This window comes from Nyctibius grandis, chromosome 7, assembly GCF_013368605.1.
Source record: "Nyctibius grandis isolate bNycGra1 chromosome 7, bNycGra1.pri, whole genome shotgun sequence".
Classification (NCBI taxonomy): Eukaryota; Metazoa; Chordata; class Aves; order Nyctibiiformes; family Nyctibiidae; genus Nyctibius; species Nyctibius grandis.
The window spans coordinates 14,324,358-14,346,138 of NC_090664.1; the positions used below are offsets into that span (position 1 = coordinate 14,324,358).

General features: G+C 41.9%; 1 protein-coding gene across 3 annotated transcripts in view; it reads right to left on the reverse strand.

Annotated features, from left to right (window-relative positions):
• Positions 1-814: 814 nt before the first annotated feature.
• The window catches only part of LRRC3B (leucine rich repeat containing 3B), a 47,234-nt gene continuing 26,267 nt past the window's right edge, over positions 815-21,781 (reverse strand). For all 3 annotated transcript variants that reach the window (XM_068405140.1, XM_068405141.1, XM_068405142.1), the window contains one exon: positions 815-2,854. In XM_068405140.1, the coding sequence (XP_068261241.1) occupies positions 1,912-2,691 (780 nt within the window). In that variant the 5' untranslated portion in view covers positions 2,692-2,854 and the 3' untranslated portion in view covers positions 815-1,911. The remainder of the gene's footprint in view (positions 2,855-21,781) is intronic.

The window sequence follows — 21,781 nt, forward strand, 5'->3', positions numbered from 1 at the left end:
AAATAAAATTTTTACTTAATTGCCAGGGGAAGGAGGAAGGCAGAAATATCAGAGAGCAGATATTTTTTGGACAGACTGTGCCCTTTACAAACATTAAGATTCTCTTAATATGCCAAAAAATTGTTCATCGAGATAGAACAATGCAAATAGCTAAGCTGGTCACAAGAAGAGCTAATCAGGCAGGACTCAGCCCACAAAGATTACATAGAAAGTTGACTCTATGCACATTTAAAAAAAAGGCTTTTTTTTTCCGGTTCTCTCACCTGCTTTGGAATAAATTTTAGATATTCACAGAATCATAGACTGGTTTGGGTTGGAAGAACCTTAAAGATCATCTAGATCCAACCCCCCCGCCACAGGCAGGGACACCTTTCCTCTAGACCAGGTTGCTCAAAGCCTCATCCAACCTGGCCTTAAACACTGCCAGGGAGGGGGCATCCACAACTTCTCTGAGCAACCAGTGTCTCACCACCCTCACAGTAAAGAATTTCTTCCTATTCTTTTAACAATGTTCTGAAACAAATAAGATAAACAAACTTGTGCCCTCTAAAATTCAAAAGAATATAACTGTAACAGAAATAACAGATAACGTAATGGGAGATATGACTCTGTAGTTTTTTTAATTTTTTAAGGCTGTCCTTTAACATTTGTTTTTTCAAAGCAGCATTTTATGAATTTTTTAATCCACCCTTCTGCAATCTATATTCCAATGTCAGTTAGACTGGATCTATAGGAACCCAGAGACAAGTATCATTTTATTATGGTAATAAAGGACAAGAGGAATACATTCTTGTGAATTTGTTCCCTTTGAAAATTTTATCTATGAAAACAGAAAAACATCATGTTTGTAAAGACAGCAGAGCTTTAAAGTATCCATTTCATATTCAAGACTGAGTTTAACTGCATGGGCTTTATATTTTCCTAAGCATTTATCCATGAAATCATACAAAAAGTATTTTCTAACACACAGTAAAATATGCCCAGCCTATATATTCACTTATTTCATTCAGCTTTTTAAAACAGGCTGCACCCTAAAAAATAAAGCCACTTTTCATTACGAACAAATATACAGAGTAAAAACACTAATTTTATTTAACTTTTTTTTTCCCCTACATCACTAGTGGTACTCTAGTTTGAACAGTACACTAAGTTTGCTCTTGCTTTCTCATTGTCCTCCCCAGTGCTGGGGACACCTGCCTGAAGCTCACGGGAGGCAGTAAGTGGGTGTAAGATGAAAACCCACTGCATTTCCCCGCTTACCTCTCTTCGATGTCCTGCAATGCAGCTCCTTCACATTGGCTCCTCCCCAGTGCTGCCGAAATGCCCTCCGGGTCTTACCCAAGCTTCGGTCCCTTACACCTGGAGTCAGGGCACTCTGCTCTCCCCACACTGCACCCCTCTCCCATCACGATGAGCAGTCCCAAAAATGGGCTACCATTCACCAGCTCTTCACCTGGCACCCCAAGGAGAGAAGTGCCCTTCAGGGACCCTCTGGTCCTGGACCTCTCACAGCCCACTTTGCCATCACTCCTCTCTTCTACCTGATCAAATCAAGTGTGCTCCAGCACCAGCTTTCTGATCAATAAATTACTCTGTTTTACATGGTTCAAATTTAAGCTTTTATTTGGTTTTTAAATTAAAAAAATAAATTTCGTTATTAAATAGTGGAATGGGTCTAAACTAACATTTACATATTAATTCACTTGCTTTAGGATACCACCAGAGAAATAATTAAAGTATACCACCCGGACAAAACTTTCTGTTAGAAAGCTCAACAGTGGCGTAATTTGGTTAAACAGAAAAAAACCCCAAAAGTCTTAATGTTTACAATGAATGTTAGAAGTAAACCTCTGGTTTTAGTGTCATCCAAATCTAAATTCCATCACAAAGGCAGTCATTGTATTCAGAATACTATACCACAGTGCTAATGTCATCAGCTTCGTCTGGTTTCTTTTGCCTGCTTGGCAGGGATTTCAAGTACTCAAGGTGCCTCCTTGCATCCTCCTGATTTTGCCGGACGTAATAAACCACATAGGAGATCACCATGGTGAACCAGCCAAACATGGTGACCAGCATGGCATAATCGGTTGTCTTTTTAGGAAGGTTGCAGAGGTCAGCATCATTGGCAGCGTTGAGAAACGGTCTCCCAGCGTGTTCATCCAGCACAGAAGTCTTGCAGATGACGTTGTTGGCCGTCTCGTGGTTGGAAGCCATGCTCCTTAACACCTGCTGCAGCGTGCAGTCACAGTGCCAGGGATTGTTTGCAATTCTGGCTCTGGCCTTTAAGTTGTTGAAAGCGTTTTTGTGCACACTTTGAATCCGGTTGTCAGACAAATCCAGAGTCTGCAAGGTTTCTGCCACCCCTTTAAAGGCATGTTCATCTATAAACTCAATCCCATTTTTTGATAAATTGAGGACTCTCAGTTGGTGTAAGTCCTTAAAAATTTCGTTGGGGATAGATGTTATCTGATTGGAGTCCAAATAAAGTAAGACTGTTTCTGGAGGAAGATCTCTAGGTATTTCCTTGAGGTTCGCATTGCTACAGCTGACGTTCAGACCTCCAGAGTGAGAACAGAGGCAGCCTTTTGGGCACATACTGGCAGAATGAAAGCACAGTATCATGAGGACAAAACTTTGTAAGAGTAGACACATGGAGAGGGAACGAGTCAACCACAGGTCTACCAAATGCATGCTGGGGTGTCAGCATAATCACACGACCATTTCTCATTCAGCCAACAGTGGTGGGAAAAGGATCGGCAAAGCTGAAATGTGGCTTCATTTTCTTCAGTGGGATTAGTAAAAACTGACTAACATGGGAGCTTCCTCATGGTCCATACTCTTCTTAGAAGCACACCTACAGAGAGAAGGAAAACAAGTTCCTTATACCATAAACTCCAACCCCAATTTTGTTTTCATTAAAACGAATAGAAATAAAATGAAGTCAACATGAAGTGCAACACTAAATAAATGATCTATTATCCTATGAGTGCACCAGAGGATTTATTTAGGTAACTCCTATTAGCATTAATCTGAGTTTAGTACATAAATCCCCAGTACATTTTTAAGAGGACAGACTACACTATTACAAATGGCACAGGTTTGGGCTTTAATACTTATTAGAGGAGGCACTGGTTTGTTTTTATCACAAACTTTTCTAAAACAGCCATAAAATTAAATTACATTTTCCCTTGCTAAAGTAGAAGATGCATTAATAGGAGCTAAGAGTTGGATCTCCAGCAACAGTGACAGGTGAGTGAGGAATTTGTGGTGGGTAATGTGAACTTATCTCAAAATAATTCATGCTATTTTAAGTCCAACTCAAAGTACTTCAGCAAGGAAATATTTTTACTATATCAAGAAACAAAAATTAAGTAAACCAAATGCTGCTGCAAGACAGCACAAACATCCACCATCTCCTTGTCTGTCTCTCCCTCCTTCTCTTGTGCTTTTGACCACTGGAAATCTTGTATCTCCCAGCATTTTGTGAGCCATTGCTGTGAGACCCACAGAAATCATTTCTACTTCCAGTTTTCTTGAAAATTTTCTTTTTATTTAACACAGAGAAAAAGAAAGAAATATATCAATTGCCAAAACCTCACATCCCCTCAAACCAAATAAAACTCATACAAACCTATGTATGAGCCAAACAAAAAAAATATCTCATTCGTGGCATGCAATTTGCTAATAGAACATATGAAAAATATTGTTTCTGTTTCTCCCCTCTCAAGTTAGCTTAAAAATAGTAAATATCCAGAAGCTTTTCCATTTTCTCCTTTAATTGGAGCACAAATACAGAAGTCTGAAATGCTGACCTATAAAGTTTCAAAGACAACCTTATTTATTTTTTCCCCTATTATAGTAAACTATGAATTTTCTAACCACGACAGGCCCATTTGTTTTCATGTACATGCCCTCTGTCTTTGTAGCAGCTCGGACATGTGCAGCCTTCAGGTTGTATTTACACGTAAATGATTTTTTTTTTTTCTGAACCCACTGAACAACAAAATCCCTGCAGATGATATTTGTAATTCCACAGAAAAAAAGAAGAAATTGCATTGCAATCATTTTTGCCTGCAGAAGTCACTACTAACTGCAATTTCTGGCACATCATAGTAATATGGATCAGATGTGTCATGCAGTATTTCAAACCCATAGCTCAAGTTTGATTTAACCCTTTTGCTGAGGCTTAATGTGTCAGTAACACCACAGAAAAAAAACCAAAATATCTTAATAACATGTACATTAGGTGTGATTACTCCCTTGCTATGGCTCCGGAATGGCAAAAGCTCAGCACGCTCTCACTGCAACTACTGCAAAGAGTAGTAGTGTATCACCACTCCTCTTCAACTTATCTATTGATCTAGACAGAAATGGTTCAGGAACCTCAACAGAAAGTTTACACTTGGACTCCATAACGCGAAAATCTTCTACTCTAAAATTAAAAAGAAAGGAAATTGTTAGCAACGAGAAATAGTGAAGTTAACCCTGGAAATGTGAACCATTAAAAAGGGAAGTGAGTAGAGCACAAAAAGCTCCCTATGAGAAAATGGAGGGGAGGCAGCACCTCCACAATCAACAGTACTGTAGGACCTCTGTGGAAGAAACAGGGTTTATGTGAAAGAAGCCTGTTGCACTGAATACATTCTTGTATTCACTGTATATATACTGTATATACACACTGTATATGCATCCTTGCCATTTCTCCCTGCGGCTCTTTGGTCACTGCAGTGCTTGGTCTTCAGATCAGATAGAAATCTGCTACAGAAGGAGAGAAGTTACAGAAGTTGTTTTTTCCCAGCCTGCCCAAAAGTGCTAAATACTTGCTAAAATGTACAGCCCATTCAGAGGCCAAGCTGGAGCTGGCAGCTGCTCCCCCTGGCAGCTCCTAGCTGGCAATCTGCTCCTCCCTCCCACAGCCCTGGCTGCTGCCCCAAGAAGACCCGTTCCCTGGAAAAACATCCACCTGTTTTCTTTTCCCTTCATGTTTATGTGTCTCGCTGCACCAAAAGAGTAGAGTGGTCCAGCTCATCACCACAGAACAAGCATTTCATCACTGACTACTTGCATACACTGGTTTTCCATCAACGATACTAGAATCCTGCCACAGGAATGGACTAGGGTGAAAGAGCAAAGACCTGAAGTAGATGCTTAATTTTATAGAAGCACCAAAATCACACTGTTCTCACCAGAGTGTTACGATTAAATAACATATTCATGTCATCACAGGCTAAAAAACCCCTCCCAACCTGGAATTACACCATGAATCCTTCTGAGTCCTCCATAGCGCAGCTATGCCACTAGAGATCATGTGTCAAACATGTCCCACACATTGAAACCAATGTGGAATGTCTTCATCCCACTGAAGACAAATGAAGCTCTTTAATGTATTAATGTGTGTAGAGTGGAAGAAGTAGGATCATTACAGACTAAGCAGGAAAGTGTTTAATGAAGCAATGCCTCTTCAAAAGAGATCACTAAGTAAATGGATAAATAGGGAGGAAAACTCCCAATGTTTTAAGTTGTTAGAAAGAGCAAATACAAGTTTAAACCCATAATTAACAACCCAGTCAACAAAACTTAGCTGAGCAAGAATAAAGCTCAGCAAATTCTCAGTAAAATAACTGGAAGCAAGCCAACAGGACTGAGCATCAGTCAGGAGAAACAGAACTTTGTTTACTTCCATAATCGGAGTATCTGATCCAAGGGATATCTGAGGTTTGGGTTTCACCAACAAACTTACAGTAACTCTCAGCTCCCAAAAAGCCTTCAAGAGATCCCTAAAAAAACAGCTCGACTTTTCAAGCCCAGTCTAAGTAAACTCCTACCCTTCAGAGTAACAACCTTCTTGTATGCCAACATTGGAAGTTTGATACAGAATTAGAAAAGCCCAGGAAATAGACTCCTACGGGACTCTTTTTTTAGACATCCCTTAGAGCAAACTTGCACTTTGAATAAATACTAAAATTTTATAACTAAAAATCCATTAAAAGGGAACACTGTAAAAAGATCATGGTTTTATCTGACTTCCAGAACATTACTGAGATGTTTTATAGTCTTGAAAGACCTGACATAATAACTTTTTTTCCCCCTCTTTAAGACATTGACTATGTCGGTACATAGAAAAGTTGCTCGTTGATAAATCTAGTCTCCTATGCTCTATTAAAACAAGTCTTAACTTTGCCATATTGAATATTTTTGTTTTAAATCAGGCTTAGCAAATTACCCACTGAAATAGAAAATACTCCTCTTTTTAATGGATTGTTTTCCTTGAACTCTTCTTCCTGTAATGCCAGTCTGTTTGTTACAGCACACAGACAGACCTGCCTTGCTCTCCATATCCATAAAGAGCAATATTTTATGTCTTTGTACTCCTTTTCTTTTGCCATTGTCATAAAATGCCATATACTAATTTATCTCTAAAAATATTACCTTGTAATTAGTATTGACAAGAGAGCCATAAGCTGGAGACTAAAGGCTAAAATTCACAGGTGATCAGCACATTAGAAAAGTTCAGTTTGCTAAAGGACTGAAGACAGGACAATTTTACCTGAACCAAAGAAAGAGATTTGCCACCACTACTCCCAAACAACTGCAGATGGCATATTTATGAAGGATCAAAACAGATAAGCTATCCACGGGAAGAACTATTTCTATACATCCTATCCTTAATCAATCTTATACCACACGTTAATACAGACCTTCCAGTAAGCTAAACGTTGGGTTGTCCTGTGCATTGGTGTGCCGTGTTTGGGAGCAGCTGAGCCTCTGGAGGCCGACAGTGTCTGTGCACACTGGGGGAAAAACCTCCATGAAATCTCGCCTGGCTCCTCCAACACCTGAGGGCTCAATCTGACCACAACTGCTAAAAACACAAGAAGATTGATGTAAAAATACTGAGCCTCCTTCTTCTACATTTTACTCTAAGTCTGTTCCGGGGTTTAGATGATGGCTCAAAATTGACTATCAAAATAACAGTAATTATATTAAAAAAAAAGGTAATTTTGTTCACTTCCCTATGGACATATGATAAAACTACACCACTGCAATGTGACTGACTGAGTGGGTACCCAGACGGAAAGCGAGGATACCTGCGAGCTGGAGCTGAGCGGGAGCAGCAGGACCCAAAGGAGAACACAGCAGCCGCTCCTGATCTCTGTGCTGTCTGTGCGCTACAGAACAACAAATTTCATGGGTACCAAGTGAATTCCTCCAGACTAACAACACAATTCTTTAAAACAACGTTGCCTGTGTACTGTCAGTGGGGAAGGCACAGTGGCACACCACAGCTAAGGGCAATCTCACTAGCTGTACAGGCAGACTGTGAGAGTCAGGCAACTCGACCCTCTCGGTGGCTCTGGGACACCATCAGGAAACTCAATTTAGCAGATGAAACAAGAATCTGGTCTGGATCCTCAGGACAACCTCTGCCTTTCACGCACCTCTCCCTGGCACTCCTCAAATGTTGTACGGCTGCCTGGTCACTTCACAGCATAGCTACCTTGAAGGTAGGCAGTGAAAATGCTGTGAAGCACCAAACCAGAGAGATGGCAAGAGCTGCTTGCGAGGTGCCAGGTGATTTAAGTTCCCAGACAAAAGTCTCTGGCAACGGAAGATTTTCAGGATCTCAGAACATGGCAAGATGAAATCCTAAAGCAGTAAGAAGAGAAATTAATAGAAGCCAACAGCAAATGAGGTGGGAAAAGAGGGGTGCAAAAGATCACTGATTCAATGAATAATTGAAATGCCATGATTAATCAGTGTGAGCCTGAACTCCAATTACATAACGGATTCATTATCTAATGAAACACCAAACGTACTCAAACTATAATATTCTCCGCTAAGACAGGACTCAGAATGCCAGTCAACATTTTGTTCTCAAAAACCTTCCAGTATAGACATCTTTCTAACAACTGCTCACAGCAAACCACTTCCAGTTGCAGAAGCAAACTGTGTAGTTAAAAGTTTACAGATCCTAAGCTACCAATACCCTCTCTTGACAGTCATGGAGTAATAAAATGGTTGAGGAGAGCCAAATGAACATTTTAAGCTATAATTACTTTCTGATGGTGAGATCACTGAATGTATCACTCCTTATTACAGATTAGCAGCTTACTTAATTATACTGTGTGGGCAAATGAATCAGCATTTTAAGACTGATGGGTTGGGTTCATGTTAAAAATGTATTTGACTTTCTCCCTTTTCATGTCAAGTCAGGAATTATTTTATAACTCACAGCTGATAAATAATTGTGTGAAGCTTAGCAGATATAGTAACAGATCAATGACAGAAAAATATTACCAATTAGGCTCAAGATATGCCAGTTACTGCTCAGCAAACATATCTGCAAAATTGATTTTTTACCACTATGTAAGAACATGAAGAACCACATTACAGACGCTAAAGGGAAATGCTCCAACACAGACAAATGATTGCCTGTGAAGAGTTCTCCAAAGCCATATCATTTGTTTCTATGTTAATTATTAGCGTGCATTAGATCAAAAACATATTTAGAGTTTGGGATTATATTCTACCAAGTCTCAGTCACATTTTCTGAGACAACATCAACAATCATTCTGTTTGGCAAGAAAACCCTTTCCAGCAGCAGCTGAGTCAATCCTCCATATGATCTATACTAGAAAAAAATATATACTCTGAAAGCTTAAAATAACCTGAAGTGGAAATACTTTGTCTTCCTTGGGTAGAGAAACCCAGACTAAAGTCTGTTCCAAAGTCTGGTTATGAACTGAATGCCTAAGAGCCTTTCAAGATTAGGCAATGCAGTAGGTTTTCAATAAATCTGATAGAATCCAATGCAAAATGTTTTCAACATAAAAGGTCAATTTCACAATATTTGCTGATCTATTTTTCTACCATAGTTTATAATATCGTGATCAAAGTGAAAAAGACAAGTGCTTGGTTGGAGCCATACCCTGACTCTGCCCAGTAGCTAATGATGGATGCTCCTTCAACTTAATTCTGCACTACCATATCAGAGAAAACGTCGTCTTGATCTCAAGATAATTACACTGATCACCTCAATGATTACCAGCATAATCAGTGACAAGTCTTGCAATTTAATCTTGATAACTGCATCTGGTGACTGTAGATGGTGTCCTTGTCCAACTGAAAATCTCATTCTTATTTTGCAAAGTGTAAATCTAACACACACCCCCTGCCCCCCGCCCCCCCTAGCAAAAACTGTGTTATTGGAAACTAATAGGCCTTTAAGGTAGCGCCTTGCAAAGATAAGCAAGATGCAGACCATCTAGAGACCTTTCATCCACCTTTAGGGCACTTATTTAGTTCTGCATACTGCTTTCTTCAGGCTCATTTGAGGTTCATCCAAATGTTCCTGCAACTTAGTAGGCAGTGGGAAGAGAGAAGCTGTAATTAGGCTGGGGAAGCTGTGCTGATAATAAAGTCAGCAAGGCAGAAATAAGCATGCAAACCTGAAGGGACCATTCAGCAAGGAAAATGCTAGCGGCTTCGTAAAGTTGACAACAGTTGCACGAAGCAGCCAGTGAGACAGCTGCTGGCAGCAGATACCCAGCCACTAGGGAGTCCTAGAAGAAATAAGATGTGTTATGGACTCCAAAGTAAGACAGGGAATGGAGGAGGAGGATGAAGCAGAGCGTGACTGAAAGTTGCTTCTTCCAGCTGATCCTCTGCCACAGAGCAGGTTCCTGGGAACCATGAAGGGTCACCGCAGATGAGACCATCTCTTGGGTTAGATGCCTCAAAAGGAAATACAGATGTGAGCAGAGGCAGGGCCACAGTGGCTGTTTAGCATCCAGTTTCACTTGCTCTTCACTTTACTCTTGCTTTTAATTGGGATCTAGATTACCCTGTTGTGTTAAACCACAGGACACCAGGGCTGTTTCTCTCCATGCACAACTGCCCAGTGACATAAACCCAGAGCAACAATCAATGGCACAAGGAACTTTCAAGGAAAGAAGCTAGGGCAGTAGAAGCTACTACTAAAATGAAACAATCTGATGAACATCCACAAGACGAGACCACAAAGAAAAAGAACATATTTCCAGAGCAATTACTCTGTATGAAAAAATCTGAAAGGGAGGGCAAAAACCACAAGCTAAATTAGCGATAGGGGACAGCACTTTAGAATAGAGTACCTCAGCAGTTATTAATTCAGCTCCTTGTGCTTTGAAATATGCTAGTTGTATAATAACAGGACCTTTTAGAGGCATGCAGGAGTATCTGATTTAGAAAAATGCAAGAAAAATAAAATGTGTAACATTTGTGTATAAAGGAAACCAATAAAGTTTGAAATTCCCAATTAAAAGCTCTAAACGTAAAAGCGAATGCTCAACACCACAAAACCACACTCTTCTATTAAAGAAATTAAAATTGTGATGTACCAACGCATTTCAGAAAATAGCAAAAGAGATAGCAAGAATGGAATAATGATGAGATCAATAAGCAATTAAGCAACTTTAAGAAGATGTTCAAGTGACCTGGAATCAAGTGACACACTGAGTTAATTACAAGCCATTTGGGCTTGCCGAAGAAACTGGTTGATCAATGATGTTGGTTTTGCTATGTCAATGGTTATTAAACCCCCACACAGCCACTTGCATAGCTGAGAGAGCAAAGAGCACATCTACAACATACACATCTACACTTCTCATTTCTCCACCAAAGGTGTCAAGCAAAGGTATCGTAAACCTCTACCATATCAAACCACCCACCACTAAAACCACATCCCCACTTTTAATATTTTAATCCATGAGCAGCTTCAAATAACTGCAATTTCTTTTTCATCGGCTTGCCAAAGAAACATATCTTTTTTCTTTCAACGAACACCATAGTACTGGGCTAATAATAGATTTTATTTCTATATTTAGGTATCATTATAGCTCTAAAAGCTGAATGTGTGACAGCCTGGAACAGTTAGACAGAGGGCTTTTGTACTTCCATGAAAGCAAGATTAGCAGGTTCCCATCAGGACTCGGTTTTAGCTCTGCTGGCTGCTACTGGCATTAGAGACCAAGGAAAAGACTAGCCCAAGTACAACCTCTGCAGCTCTGCTTCAGCTGAGGATCTTCCAAGCAAGCAAAATCTAGCAACGGAAAGCTTCAATGCCATCTTGTGCTGCCAGCATTTCCCTAATTAAGAGTTTAAGGCCAGATAGAGCCATTAGATCATCTAATCTGACCCCCCGCCTATCACATGACGTGTCATTTTACCAGTAAACCTCAAATTGAGCCCAATAATTTAGGTCAGACTGAAGCATGTCAGAACTGAGGAGACTGCTGTGTGCCCAAGGCAGTACCTTTTGTACCCACTGTTCTTGCATCATCCTGTACCGGGAGGTAACAGGATGACTTCAGCAGAGTCTGAATGCACCCAAAAAACTCAATTCCATCAACACAGAACCACAGAATCATAGAATGGTTTGGGTTGGAAGAGACCTTAAAGATCTTCTAGATCCAACCCTGCTGCCATGGGCAGGAACATCTTCCACTAGACCAGGTTGCTCAAAGCCCCATCCAACATGGCCTTGAATGTTCCCAGGGAGGGGGCATCCACAGCTTCTCTTGGCAACCTGTTCCAGTGTCTCACCACCCTCACAGGAAAGAATTTCTTCCTAATATCTAATCTAAATCTACACTCTTTCAGTTTAAAACCGTTACCTCTTGTCTTATCACTAAATGCCCTTGTAAAAAGCCCTTCTCCAGCTTTCCTGTAGGCCCCCTTCCGGTACTGGAAGGCTGCTAGAAGGTCTTCCTGGAGCCTTCTCTTCTCCAGGCTGTACAACCCCAACTCTCTCAGACTGTCTTCATAGGAGAGGTGCTCCAGCCCGTTGATCACCTTTGTGGCCCTCCTCTGGACTCTCTCCAACAGCTCCATGTCCTTTTTATGTTGGGAGCCCCAGAGCTAGATGCAGTACTCCAGGTGGGGTCTCACGAGAGCAGAGTAGACAGGCAGAATCACCTCCCTCGACCTGTTGGCCACACTGCTTTTGATGCAGCCTAGGATATGGTTGGCCTTCTGGGCTGCAAGTGCACATTGCCGGCTCATGTTGAGCTTCTCATCAACCACCATCCCCAAGTCTTTCTCCTCAGGGCTGCTCTCAATCCATTCTCTGCCCAGCCTGTATTTGTGCTTAGGATTGCCCCAACCCACGTGCAGGACCTTGCACTTGGCCTTGTTGAACTTCATGGAGTTCGCATGGGCCCATTTCTCAAGCCTGTCAAGGTCAACATCCACCATAGCAGTTAAACTACTCTAGCAGACATACCTGCTCCACCGGGATCTAGACACCTAGCAAAAGTGTCTGTTTTCAAAACAAAGGCTATATTGAAAGATAATGTTAGACTGCTCATCATGAACAGTTGCATGTTACCACTTGTATCCAAATGAGAGTTAGAAAAACTGGCTTTTTTTTAATGTGCCGGTGAGTTACATCAGGCCCTCAGCTGCCATTAAAGGACATTGCAAATTACTTGTGTTCCACCTAAGCAACAATCAGCATGTTTTCGTTTTGAAATGACTGCTCTGGAGCATCCCCAAGGCTTTCCAGGAAGTCAGGTAAAATCCTTTTATTTTATTTTTTTTAAACCATGCAGTATTTTTCCAAAGTCACAAAAAGCTCGCTGTGTAAGTTTCTCTTCTGAGGACATATGATTATAGCAAGTTATTATTGCAACCTGATGTAGGAGGCTGAAATCCTTCAAGGGTTTTCTGACCCTTACTCAGCAAAAATATTTAGCCTGGTTGCAACTCAGCAGCTTGGTGAGTCTTCAGTGTTCAGGGGGCTGAAATAAAAGTTGTTTTTCAACAATTGCTAAATAATAGGAACAGCTCTAAAGAAAAAAAATGGATCGGCATTTCTCAGTGGAAATAAACACCAGTCTTTATCAGACATGAAATCTAGCTGGGCTAAAAAACAAAAACAAGGCACAGCTGCTCAATACTGAGTGAGCAGAGATTTTCCAGTCAGTCAGTCATCCTTCCCAGGGAGAAAAGAAAGGAAGAGCCAAAGAAAGTGTTGCAATGGCTGCCTCCAAGATGAGAACAAACTGTTGAGGTCACATTTATTCTAAGGGAAAAGAGGTCTTTATTAGCAGCACCAGAGCACGACAGGAAGAGACTGAAACTCAGTTCAATAAACCCCTTATTTTAAAGACAAGAATACATCAGCTCTTTGTGTGTCCCTATGGAGGTTATACAGCCAAGTTGACTTTGGCAGAGCTAGCCAATACAAAAAGCAGGAGCTGTGAAGAAAAAAAAAAATCTTCATTAGCAGGGCGATGATTCAATGAGCAAGACACTGGAGGCTGCAAGTTCACAGCCAAAGAAGCTCAGGTAGAAATAATTTATAGCAAAATTAAGTTAGGTCATGATAATGAAATTTAAAGACAAGTGGGACATGATTTATTTTAGTAAGGCTTGTTGAAAAGTGAAAACCAAGCAAAGCTAACAGGAGGGCTAATTTAACTCTGGTTACAGTTGGTACTGGCACCACAATAAACTTTACTTGACATATTTAGAATGGGAAAGAGAATATAAGAATAGGATTTTGAAAAAAAATGTTTACACCATTCTTCCAAATTGCAGGGGGCAGCAGGGCAGATTTGGTCTTGCAACTCACTGCTGCTTGTTTCCCAATTTTAAAACATCCTGACACACAGCCCTCAGTGGCAAACAGGGGCGAAATACCTGATCACAAGCTTTGGGAAGGGATGGATACCAACACCTGCGCTGCAAAGCCCCTGCCATCAAGGAGCAGGAGGGAGAATGGAAAACCCTAATGGGAGAAGCTCTTGTAAGAGGTGCTGTCCCTTCGCAGGTCACTGGAAAGCGGCAGCCATGGGAGTAGGGATGCTTTTACCGTTGAGGGTTTTGTGAGTTACCTCAACAGGTTATTCGGCGGCAGCAGTGTGGGCTTTGGCTCGTTTGGCAACAGATACGGTGCCATTATGTCCTCAACTGTCCCTCCTGCCGCCCACCTGCCTCTCCCTCCTCATACTGTGAAAAGCGGCAGGCGAGGGGAAAAAAGAAAGGGCCACTCTATAATGGATGAATGCAGCAGTTTGCAGGGGGGGTGGGGAGAGAGTAATGAAAAAGCGTTAATATTAAAGTAATAAAGCTTTGGGCCATTTTTCAGTCTGAAATGCACAACACCATAAAACAATGCTTAAAGGCATTCACTTCTCTTCCAAACCACCTGCACGCTAAGGCACCCTGCTATTAGCACAGAAGTTGTTTACTACCAGTCTCATTTCAGTCTGATTCCAGGAGAGCCGTAATGCTCCATTTTTTCCCTCACTACAAGAGCCCAAGTGGCCTCAGGTTTTCTTTGGTATGCCAAGCCCTGCTGTGTCACCTGCGATCCCTGCCTGGTCACTAACCCACTCATTTCTAACAAGATGTATAAAAGTCACGTCGGAGCAATGGGAAACTGTCCCCGGCGTACAGTACACGTACATCCTCCTTCTCCCCTTCTCCTCCGGTTCCTGAAAAAACAGCTACTCTTGGTGAGGTGTGTTGAGCATAACTATGATGGCAGCTTTGTCTGTCAGTACTGGTCACTTGTGTCCATACACTTCCCTAAAATGGTCTGGGTGGTGGTAGGTAAAACAAGACTACTATTTCCTCTCTGAAACAATTCCTTTCAAAAAAAGCAATGGAGAGGCAATGAAATGTAATGGCAGAGAAAATAAATAACAGACATTCTTGAAATTAAGACTTATTTTTACCTGTTTGCTTTCTTTCACTTCTCTTTTTTTGTGGTTTTTTTTTTTGTTTGTTTGACACAAATAAAAGCATCTGAATTCAAAGCCGCTCATTTGCTTTTATTTTCTATCAGAAACAAACATTAGGATTGAGGGGCTCTTTACAGAGATGGCCCAGCTACAAAGAAAGTCTTCATCTCACTGGCAGGACTACTATTTTAAGGTCAAAAACACAAACACTAGAAGAGCGGCGATATCGACAGGAATGTTCAACGCTGTCAGGAAAGCCTGTGGAATTGCAGGCAGAGCAATGACAAAAGAGAACCAGAAACTGCTGTCATGCCTGTGCTCTCACTGCGAAGGGAGGAAGCCAGACGTGGGAGATTCACATGAGAGACCACATCGGCTCATGAGCCGATGGGTGAACTCCTTACAACCTGGAGCCCAGTGAAATTGCCAAGCATTAACAAGTTCTATAAATTATACCATCTTTCTGGGACCTATGTGACAAACCAAGAAGCAGCCCACCATCAGCAGCATCAGCTTCCCATTGACTAATACGGCAGAGAGAGATGCACTGATATGGTCAACAACCCATACAGTGGTATAGTCTTAACCGATATTTACACATCTTCACCACAAGTGAGGAATGAAAAGCACCCTGTCCCCCTCCTCTCTCCCTTTTTAAGAATCAATGAATTTCAAAGGCACCTTTACCTCTTTTATGTATTCAAATCCCATGTCTAAATACAAATCAATAGTCCACAACACCCAAAGAAGTACAAATGGCCTATGCAACACCATTATAAAGTCCCACTCTACATACTATGAAGAATGGCAAAACAACGAGTAAAGCAAACCGTATCGCTTGAGAGCAGCCCTTTCAAATCTCTTTTTCTTCACACTCCCCATCACAGGAAACATTACATTGCTCATTCTCCTTCCCTTAGTTGCCATAGATGCAGTGCCACAGTGCTGCAGCAGCGCTAATCCCATCTCCGTAAACTGGTTCACATCTGAGCACCTCCTGAACTCCTGATGCCCTCCCTTCTTGCTTTCAGTCAGCCAAAGGTACCCTCCAGTTCCACCCCGCCCTCCCTCACTGCACAGTGAAGTTAACAGACCGGCTCACGCACAATAAAAAGGACTAAACTGTCACAGTGCAGTGGTGGCATGCATACCTTCAGTGCCACTCATGTTCTGGTCCAGGGAAAGTTTGCCTGCACCCCCAAAGGATGCTTCCCGAAATGTCAGATTTTCCATCTCCAACGGCAAAGAGGAGCCCATCCTCGCAAACCTGCATTTCAAACGTTGCAACCTTTGCCAGCCTGAGGAACAGCCCAGTATTAAACCTCCATCAACACAGTGCTGTCAACTGATTTTCAAGCTGATCTGTGACAGATGAGCTGAATTTGAAAGCAGCCAGTGTTCACATGGCAATAGCCACGTGTTACTGCACCACCGGGGCTCTCACAGTGCTCTGTGCTCAAAAGCATCTCCCCAGAGCACAGAAGGGAGACACTAACAGCCACGGCAGTGACAGTCACCCCCATATTGTCCATTGTGGACACATGCCCTCATCAACAGGGCTGCCACAGACCTCAGCCTTGTGCCTAGGCTGAATGTGAAGAGATAAAGCGAGGTAGTCTCCTGACTTTCACAGCCACCACAGAGGATGAGGAGAGCGTGTGCTAGTGGCCACAGCACGACTGCGCTATGGCAAGCCAGGAGATTGCGTGCTGGCAAGCATGTGGTTACTCAGGCCACAAGTCCCAACAAGTCCTAAAAAGCTATTATGATGGGTCACTTCACCTTTTTTCCTTTTCATTGGGATATACAACTTCTCCTTTCTCTTCCCACCAAAAAAAAACCTGCCGTCTTGCAAACAACCATTCTAAAATTCTTTGAAGTTGCAACACTGAAATGTACTTTGGCGGATGCAAACATCTGTGCAGGGAAAGTCAGCCATCAGCCCTGGAGGTGTCTTACAACTTCATCTACAATATTAATCCACCAGACCATCTTTTCACATTATGAAGTTACTTTTATGGTTGCACAAACAACTTCATTAAGAATGAGTGATTATTTCTCTATCAGTGATTTTAACAGCTGCCTTAATATGGCAATCATTTATTTATAACAAAAGAAATACTAGCCGCCTCTTAGAATCAATGTTAGTAGTAAGATGAGAGAAAAAAAAAGCCTATTTATAACATGCTAATAATTATTTTGTTTAAAGTTATTACAATATTCCCCAGGCAAACTTTTACACTCTACCTTTACTCATTAAAATGTGCACATGGCTCAAAACTTGATGGCAGATGAAAAGAAAAAGAGAAAAAAACAATTTCACATCTTTCCCTTTACAGTGGCACTCTTTCAGTTAAGTAACTTCTTATTTCTGCTGCATTTTTCATAGCGTTTGTATCAAAGGTGTTATTGACACTTTAACAGATTTTTTGATGTCATTGGAAGATATAAGTTTTCTTATTGAATTTTATGAAAGTAATTTTTATAAAATATGAATTTTTAAAAAACTTTTAAAGCCCCTGAGAAACAATTTGTATAAAACATTATATAATATGAAAAATTTCAATGAAAATACAAAATTTAAAGAACATCGGCATTTTTCTGTCTTACTAAAAAGATGGTATTTTTTCTTCCGCGGTTCTTCCACCTGGTGCTTTCAATCAGCTCTCTTCAAAATGAAGAGAAGGTGCTTCCTCAGTGCACTAATAGTTACAGCCCCTTACGAACAGGTGAACAAAGCGGCCTCGTTGGATGCTGGTTGGCTGGGCTTGCGCTCAGGATCTTAGTAATGATCTGAAGCAGAAGCTCAGATGGTTGTGGTGAGATTACATGGTGTGTTTGTAAGACCAGACACCTAATACAGGGTATGTTATGAATGGAATGGTCTACCATGAACAGGACACACACATTGCAACCCTGACTTAAAAAGATGCATTAACAACACAATATATACTGAGGAAAATAAATGACCTTTTTTGTGTAACAGTGCCAACAGAAATCAGCACAAAAGATGGCACAGCTACTCTTGGGAATAATTACTGCAACATCTGCAGTCTCCCGCTAGTTTTGAGGCAGTGCCATGGTTCCCACCCAGAGCCATTCTTGCTTGCGTGCAGGATGAGGAGCGACCCTGGCAGACCTTCACATGATGCTAGGCTGAGTCCTCACTGCTGTGCTATCCCCTGAGAGCTGCTGGCTGTTTAAGGAATCCTAAGAAACTGAAAGACTTTTTAAAAGTTATTATTAACTTAAAGGTGGTGGAGCCGTGCTGGAAGAGTAGATGAACACTGCCAAAGATGGGTGGCTTCTCAGCAATAACTCCATTCAGTGGGGATGTCCAATTTCTCTTTGGAGGGCAGGGCTGACTAACCTATGCTCCCCACTAGTGGCACATGCTCAGCAGGAAAGGGACAATCTGTGCTTTGCACCGCCTTGAGCAGTGGGATTCCCAAGCTGCTGCTGGGCTTGGAGCTCAGAAGAAGCCAGGAGCCAGAATCCTGCCTCCTGCCGCACCTGTACCCTGCGAGGCAGTGGCTCCCAGCGCCCTGGTCCTGTTGAGCTCAGGAGCTGTCAGGTTCCTGCTAAGCTAGAAACAGCATCTTCACTTTTTTTTTCTTCCCTCCTTTTCCCCATTTGATGACGGCACAGAAATACTTGTAGATCGGGACTGTTACACCCATGCAAGCTTAAAACAACCTTGCTCAGGCACAGACGACAGCTCTCGATGGCAATGTGAACGTGACTGCAGACTAATCCACCTTGTTGTTCTGACACATGAAAACCATCTCTGAAATCCCTGCACTGCCTGTAGTCACTCCTGTTACATGTCTCTGCACAGCCAGCACTCACAGCCAGGCCAAAACAGGAGAGAAGCACACAGAAAAAAACCTCCCACATTTTTGGTAGATTCATCCTCCTTTGTGCACTAGAATTTTTCTATTTTCGGTGTAATCACGGGAAGACATTAATTGTTTAGCTTTAAATATAGGTCTATCAACAGACTTTAAATTTACTTAATACACACATTCTGCAAATAACTGGTTTGCATTTAAAGCACGTTTAAGTGTATCTCTGATAGCTAGAGGAACAGACTACTACCAGAAAAAAGGCAGTCCGTTTAAAAGATATTTCTTCCTTCAATATTCTATTCTCAGAAATCTCAGGCCCCTGCAACCAGTGAGAAAGCCTGGAGCAATGAAGATTTCCTGTCAGCAGAAGAGGATCCTGTTAAGGGACATTTAAACACACTGGACATACATAAGCCCGTGGGTCCTGAGGGGATGAATCCACCTGAGGGGTGCTGAGGGAGCTGGCTGATGTTAACTGGAGGCTACCCTCAACTATCTTTGAAAGATCATGGGGATCAGAGGATGTTCTAGAGGACTGCAAGAAAGCAAAAGTCCTATTTTCAAGAAGGAGGATCCAGTAAACTACAGGCAGGTCATCCTCACCTCCAACCCTGGGGAGGTGATGAGCAAATAAATCTGGGAAGAATTTCCTTAACATATGGAGTAACATAAGGTGATTGGGAGTAGTCAGCATGGATTTATGAAGGAAGAAATCACATCTGACCAACCTGATAGCTTTCTGCAATGAGATGCCTGGCTCATCTCATTGAGATGAGAGAGAAGTGGATGCTATTTATCTTGACTTCAGCAAAGCTTTTGACGCTGTCTCCCATAACATCCTCCTTGACAGACTGATGAAGTACAGACTAAATTAGTAAATGGTGAGGTGGATAGAAAACTGTCTGAACTGCTCAGCTCAAAAGGCTCTGGACAGCAGCACAAAGCCCAGCAGAAGACCAGTCACTAGTGGAATACCCCAGAGGTCAGTACTGGGGCCAATATTATTTAACATTTTCATGAACGACCTAGACGATGGGATATAGGCCTCAGCAAGTTGGCTGATGATACAAAACTGAGAGGAGCAATTCATACACCAGGTGGGTGTGCTGCCATCCAGAGGGACCTAGACAAGCTGGAGAAACAGGATGACAGGAACCGCATGAAGTTCAACAAAGGGGAATTCCAAGTCCTGCACCTGGGGATGGATAACTCCATGCACAAGTACATGCTGGGGGCTGGCTGATCAGAAAGCAGCCTTGCGGAGAAGGACCTAAGGATCCTGGCAGAAACCAAGTTGAACATAAGCCAGAAATGTGCCCTTGCAGGAAGCGTAGATAACAGCGCCATGGGCTGCATTAGAAAAAGCATCACCAGCAGGTCAAGGGAGGTGATCCTCCTCCTCTACTCAGCACTGCTGAGACACATCTGCAGAGCTGGGTCCAGTTCTGGGCTTCCCGGTACATGAGAAACATAGACTGAAACAAATCCAGCAAAGGGCCACAAAGGTGATTAAGGAACTGGAGGATCTGATGTACAAGGAGAGGCTGAGAGAGATGGGACTAGAGAAGGCTCAGGGGGGTCTCATCAATGTGTGTAAAGAACTGATGGGAGGGAGTAAGACAGACCCAGACTCTTCTCAGTGGTGTCCAGCAAAAGGACAAGAGGCAATGGGCACAAACTGAAATACAGGGAATTCAATCTGAAAGTAAGAAAATAATATTTTTATTTTTTTTTTCTTTTCCCCTACTGTGAGGGTGGTCAAACCTGGAACAGGTTACCCAGAGAGGTTGCGGCATCTCCATCCTTGAAGGTACTCAAAAGCCTGCTGGACAAGGCCCTGAGCAACCTCCTCCAGGTGACTCTGCTTTGAGCAGGGGGTTGGACTAAGCGATCTCTAGAGCAGCTTTCCATCCTCAGCCATTCTGTGATCACTTCCAAGCAGGTTAAACAAAACGTCTGAAAGAACTACAATTCAAGAAAAGACACTCGAAAGGAGTATAACTTGAGAGAGATAATTCTAGGCCCTGCAGCACTACATGTAACTCCTACTGAAGCACATTTTTATTTCCTGTTTATGTTACACACGGTTGTACAATCTGTGTTGTCTGTAAAGAAGAGATGCACTTCATGGGGTGCTTCACTTGCAACAGTGAGGTATAAACACATACCCCAAACCCAGAATTTGGCTGTAGATGTTTTCTACCACTTAGATAGGGTTTATGAAACATCTTACCATTGAGTACATTTTCCACTATGACTAGGGTGGGTAAACAAGTCCAATTACATATGTTCTATTTTTAAAATACTAATTGTAAGGTACATAGTGTAAAACATTAATTAAAATTATGCTGGTTTCCACAACAACAATGCTTCCTGAGAAATGGCTATATTAGCAAACAAACATTGAAGATACACAATTATTGCATTGCTCTGTGACATCACAGAACTCTGTGACTCTAAATCAAAATAGTGCTCTTCTTTTTTTAACTCATACCAACATCTAAAAGCAAAAGATCAAAATTGCAAATATTTATTCATTTATGTAACTGAACTGAAGTGAACAAATTGAATTAGTGAATTGACAGCATGACAATATCCCCAATAAATATGCATAAACTCATTTGGAAAAGTTTTCCCTGAAGCCTCCTGTTGGGTTTCTGGCCCCAGCTTGCCAAACCAAGAGCCCTTGTGTCTGCTTGGTATCTTGTGATTGCTTTCACTCAGGGATTCTCTGTGGCTTTCTCTTGCTGTCTTCCAGCAGAGCCAGCACAACTGTTTTCATCTCCTGGTATCAGTCAAACTTTCTATCAGGTTATTTGCTTAACCTAGCAATCCCAGAGGCTCCCAGGAGGCCAGACTCTAAAGGAAATTTCAAGCACTGCAAGTCATTGGAGAACCAAGGCATACCTCCTCTGCCCCATACTTTTACAGGTCCATCTGCAGGTGAGAAGGGGAGCACTACCACTGACCAGCTTTTTTCCAGAGCCATAGAGGGAGTCAACCATGGAGGTAATCTCTGCACATAAGCAAAGGTGCTACATCATAGGATCATGTAGTTCATGCCTTGAAAAAAAAGCACCATCTCAATTTTCAAGTTCACAGTAACAAAAATACCTTTAAAATTCAGACTGACAGCAGTGATAGCAAGCAAATTCCTTTTAAATGCCCTAAACAATTTGGCTTTACATTTCAAGGCAACAAGTT